Source organism: Ricinus communis, chromosome 2 (genome assembly GCF_019578655.1).
Source record: "Ricinus communis isolate WT05 ecotype wild-type chromosome 2, ASM1957865v1, whole genome shotgun sequence".
NCBI classification, from domain to species: Eukaryota; Viridiplantae; Streptophyta; class Magnoliopsida; order Malpighiales; family Euphorbiaceae; genus Ricinus; species Ricinus communis.
Genome location: NC_063257.1, coordinates 12,866,058 through 12,870,373, shown reverse-complemented (window position 1 = coordinate 12,870,373; position 4,316 = coordinate 12,866,058). Strand labels below are relative to the sequence as shown.

General features: G+C 29.2%; 1 protein-coding gene across 1 annotated transcript; it reads left to right on the top strand.

Moving 5' to 3' along the window:
- The first annotated feature begins 2,118 nt into the window (after positions 1–2,118).
- LOC8261688 (60S ribosomal protein L10) lies at positions 2,119–4,108 on the top strand. Its single transcript, XM_048370795.1, has 4 exons — positions 2,119–2,275; positions 2,916–3,417; positions 3,602–3,683; positions 3,847–4,108. Exons 1-4 carry the CDS (start codon positions 2,266–2,268, stop codon positions 3,913–3,915), a joined length of 663 nt encoding a protein of 220 aa, XP_048226752.1. The 5' UTR covers positions 2,119–2,265; the 3' UTR covers positions 3,916–4,108.
- The last annotated feature ends 208 nt before the right edge of the window (positions 4,109–4,316 follow it).

Below are 4,316 nucleotides of genomic sequence, written 5' to 3'. Positions count from 1 at the left end.
TGTGGATAATGAAACTTCTGAAAATTAATAAAAAATAATTCTGCTGCATAACATAAATATTGGTAATTTATATTCATAAATTAGTGTCAAAAAAAGTTTATCCAATTTATTTATACTAGATGGACTCGTCATTCAATTATTATTTATTCGATATTAATTTATTTTATTATATTGTCATGCCTCAAACAGTCATTTAATATACGGCATTAGACACTTTCATCTTTGCATTTTTCACAAATAATATTTGGAAATGATTGACATTTTTCTATCTTTTATCACTATAGTTTACCATCTAGTAAAAGCTTTTTATTTTTCAAATCAGGGGTTGAGGTGTTGCATTAAATATAAATTAATTAATTAAATTATCATTTTATTTTAAATAAAAAATGGATAACTTAGTGTTTGTCTGTACATTTTTGTTTTTATTTCTTTATAAAAAAGAACTAAGAAATGCTTAATTTTTTTGGTTGTTTTTTAAAATAATTTCTTATTTGATTTTACATAAGAATGTAATAAGAAAAAAATATTTAAAAAGGAGAAAATGTTGAGAGAGAAAAGTGAAGAAAAAATAAAAATAAAGATAATGTCAAGATAAAAAATAAAAAACAAAAAATTGCAAAATTAACGTCTAGTAATTTATTGAAAATAGATTCTATTTTTTAAACACTGTAAGAAGTTTTAAAATAGAGAACAAAAATAATTTTAAGAGGTATATAATTTATTTTTAATTTGAATAAATAAATAAATGACATATAAAAATAGTAACAAACACCTCTTTGTTCTTTATTTTAATTAATAGTAGATTTAATTGTTATTGAAAAGACTAATTGCTAAAATATTTCTAAACTTTTACCATTTAAAAGAATTAGCTATTTTCTTTTGAATATATGAAATTATACCTCTAAACTTTTTTTCTAAAATCATTATCCCATGATTAAGAATTCAAAAGCGGCTCAAATGCCAACTTGCTTCATGAATTTGAAGCCAATGACCAATTAGCTCATATCTCAATTCTTTGGCTAATATATTCAGTAACTTGGCAAATTTAATTTAATTAAAGGACTTAATATAAAATATTTAGTTTAGTCCTTAAACTTCATACTAAATTTCAAATTATATAAAATAAATTTTAATTGAGTTAAAATAAAATTATTTAATTTAATAGAATTTATTTATATTATTTAACAAAAATTATTATATAACAGTTTTAATTAAAAATTTTAAATTAAATAATATTAACTTCTAGCAGTTGCATCTGGAGTTAATAGATTACGCGGTATTATTTATATATTCTTATCGAACCAAGATGCTCTAGTACTGCTTCCTAAGAGCAGCGTGTCTACCGATTTCACCATAGCCGCTTACTTTTTCAATTAAAGAGCCTTTTTATTTATTTTATTTATTTAATTTATTATTATTAATTTAAATTCTTTTTAAAATTTTATGATATTGTTAACTTTAGAACATATATTAACTCATATATCTTTTTAGTCGTGTCAATTTTATGTGATGCATGACTATTTTTTATTTAAAATATTTAATAATTTTTTTATTAATAACTATAATTATGATAATTTATAATGTTTATAAAAATTATATAAATAATTTAATAATTAAATAAAATATTTTAAACAAATTTTGGCAATTTTAAATTAAATAAAAGCATAATTTTATAGGAGTTTCGTAATATTATTTAGTTTATATTTTTAATTAAAAATTATTTAATTCTATTTATTAGATAATAAGAGTAAATTATATTAAAAGTAAATAAGTTTATTCTAACTCAATAGAACATATTTTTTTTATAAAATTTGATATTCAAGGACCAAATTGAACCTTTTGTATTATTAAATCTCTTAAATGATTGCATAGACCACTTTTATTAAGTTGCCGGAGAAATTACATAAGACTACAAATTCAGGCGGCAAAATGGCACTTTAACTAAATTTAAAATTACTATTTGTGGCATTTGAGGAAAATAAATTATTTTATTGTTATTTATTGCGCAAAAGAAAGAGGCCAAGTCCAAGAAGGAAGAAAAGACGGCCCGCCATTGATGTGGGCTAAGAAAGAACTTGGACGGGAACCTGGGTGAGAATGAAAGAGATGACGCAAGCCCACACGTATAAACCCGTGTATAAGCGGTGTTTAGGGTTTCTGCGTTTCCTTTATAGCTAACAAAGGCTTTGAGCCCTCTTCTTGCTCTCATTTTAGATTTTCTAGGGTTTTTCATCTGCCGCACTTCGACAAAAAGGCGCCGTCGCCATGGGGAGGAGTAAGTTTCCCTTGAACATTCAGTTTGCATTCTGAAAGCATGTTGTTTGTTCATATCTCTATTTCTCGTAGCCCGTATAAGCTGGAAATGATGGTTTTCAGGGTTTTTAATTGGAATTGTCTTGTATGTTTTATTGAATTATTGTAGTTTAATTCCTGTTAAATACAATGATTAGGGTTTTTCTTTTTTGGGCATGAGATCTTGTATGGAGCCTATGATTGATTATAGGATGTTTAGAAATGATTTGATTTGATTCAATGTTTGTTTAGATTTGTGGCTTTTATTAGAATAAATGTTCTTATGTGTGGAATTAAATCATTGAAGTTATGGTTTGACACTCGCTGATTCCTGTAAATAAGCTAAGATGGTTAACTATGTAAGGAATTTAATGGATGAAGTAGAAGATTTATCTGCTTTCACTAATTACTGTATCATGTGCTATGAATAATGAATTATAGGTCATATTTACGTATCCCAGTATATATTTCATGGGCATTGCATCTCCTACTGGCTATTCATTTAAATTCAATATACATGAACATTTATGTTGCGCAATTTTTTGTTGTGGAGATTGAATCTTGAAAATGAGTATTCTATCATGTAAATTGTGTTTAGATTTTAAGGTTGTTAATTTTTGCAGGACCTGCGAGGTGTTATCGCCAGATCAAGAATAAGCCATACCCAAAATCACGTTACTGCCGTGGTGTCCCTGACTCCAAGATTAGGATTTATGATGTCGGTATGAAGAGGAAAGGAGTGGATGAGTTTCCCTTCTGTGTTCATTTGGTGTCATGGGAGAAGGAGAATGTCTCCAGTGAAGCTCTTGAGGCTGCACGTATTGCTTGCAATAAATATATGGCTAAGTTTGCTGGAAAAGATGCTTTCCATTTGAGGGTGAGGGTTCATCCTTTCCATGTCTTGCGTATCAACAAGATGCTTTCATGTGCTGGAGCTGATAGGCTCCAAACTGGTATGAGGGGTGCTTTCGGCAAACCTCAAGGTACTTGTGCTAGAGTGGCTATTGGTCAGGTCCTCCTGTCTGTTCGTTGCAAGGACAGCAACAGTCATCATGCACAGGAGGCTCTCCGCCGTGCTAAGTTCAAGTTTCCTGGTCGCCAAAAGATAATTGTCAGCAGGAAGTGGTATGTTCTTATTTAATATGTGATAGAAGCTTGAAAAAGGTGCTGTTCTTTGTTGTTTGTTAAATGGCCAAAGTAAAAGTTGGTGTGGACATTCCTCAAGTATTGGTGGTAGCTATTGATGATTATATTAGATAATACAGTTTGAACAGTAACTTATCTTGTTTAATAACGCTGTGCTGTATAGGGGTTTCACCAAGTTCAACCGCAATGATTACGTGAAATTGAAGTCGGAGAACCGCATTATGCCGGATGGTGTTAACGCCAAGGTTAGTGTCTGCTTTAAATGCACCATGTCTTCTATTTTAATATAATATCCACTGTCCATACTGCATATTGAGTATATCTAGTTTTGGTGAAGTGTATTAACTGTTATGAATCATTATCTAGCTAAATAGCATAAAGTTAACAATTATTCCATCTTTCTTGTAGCTACTCGGTTGCCATGGACGGTTGGCCAACCGTCAACCCGGAAGAGCATTTTTGTCTGCTTCTGCTTAAGATGATCTGCTGAAGAATGTCTGCTTGAAAGCTTTGATCATGTTGGAGGATGTTATGAGTTTTTATCTTTAGTATGATTTTAGTGAGCTCTGTTGAAGTTTATTCCTTAGCTGTACTATGTTAAGGATATTCTGGGATTTTTCTATGATTTAAATTTTTGGATAAATTGATACCTAACCCGACTTCAGTTTCATTTTCTTCGTAATAGTTGATATTTGTTGTGTCCTATGTTAATGGGAGTTCAGAAATGGCCGACTGTGATTCAATAGTTCTACACTCTTTTATTGAGAATAAATAACTAAAAACTTGTTTAGATTAGTATTACTATTCTTATTTAAATTGATATGCAGGTGAATTCGTGAGATCTTCCTGAATTTCTCAATACACTCTTACAAAAATTA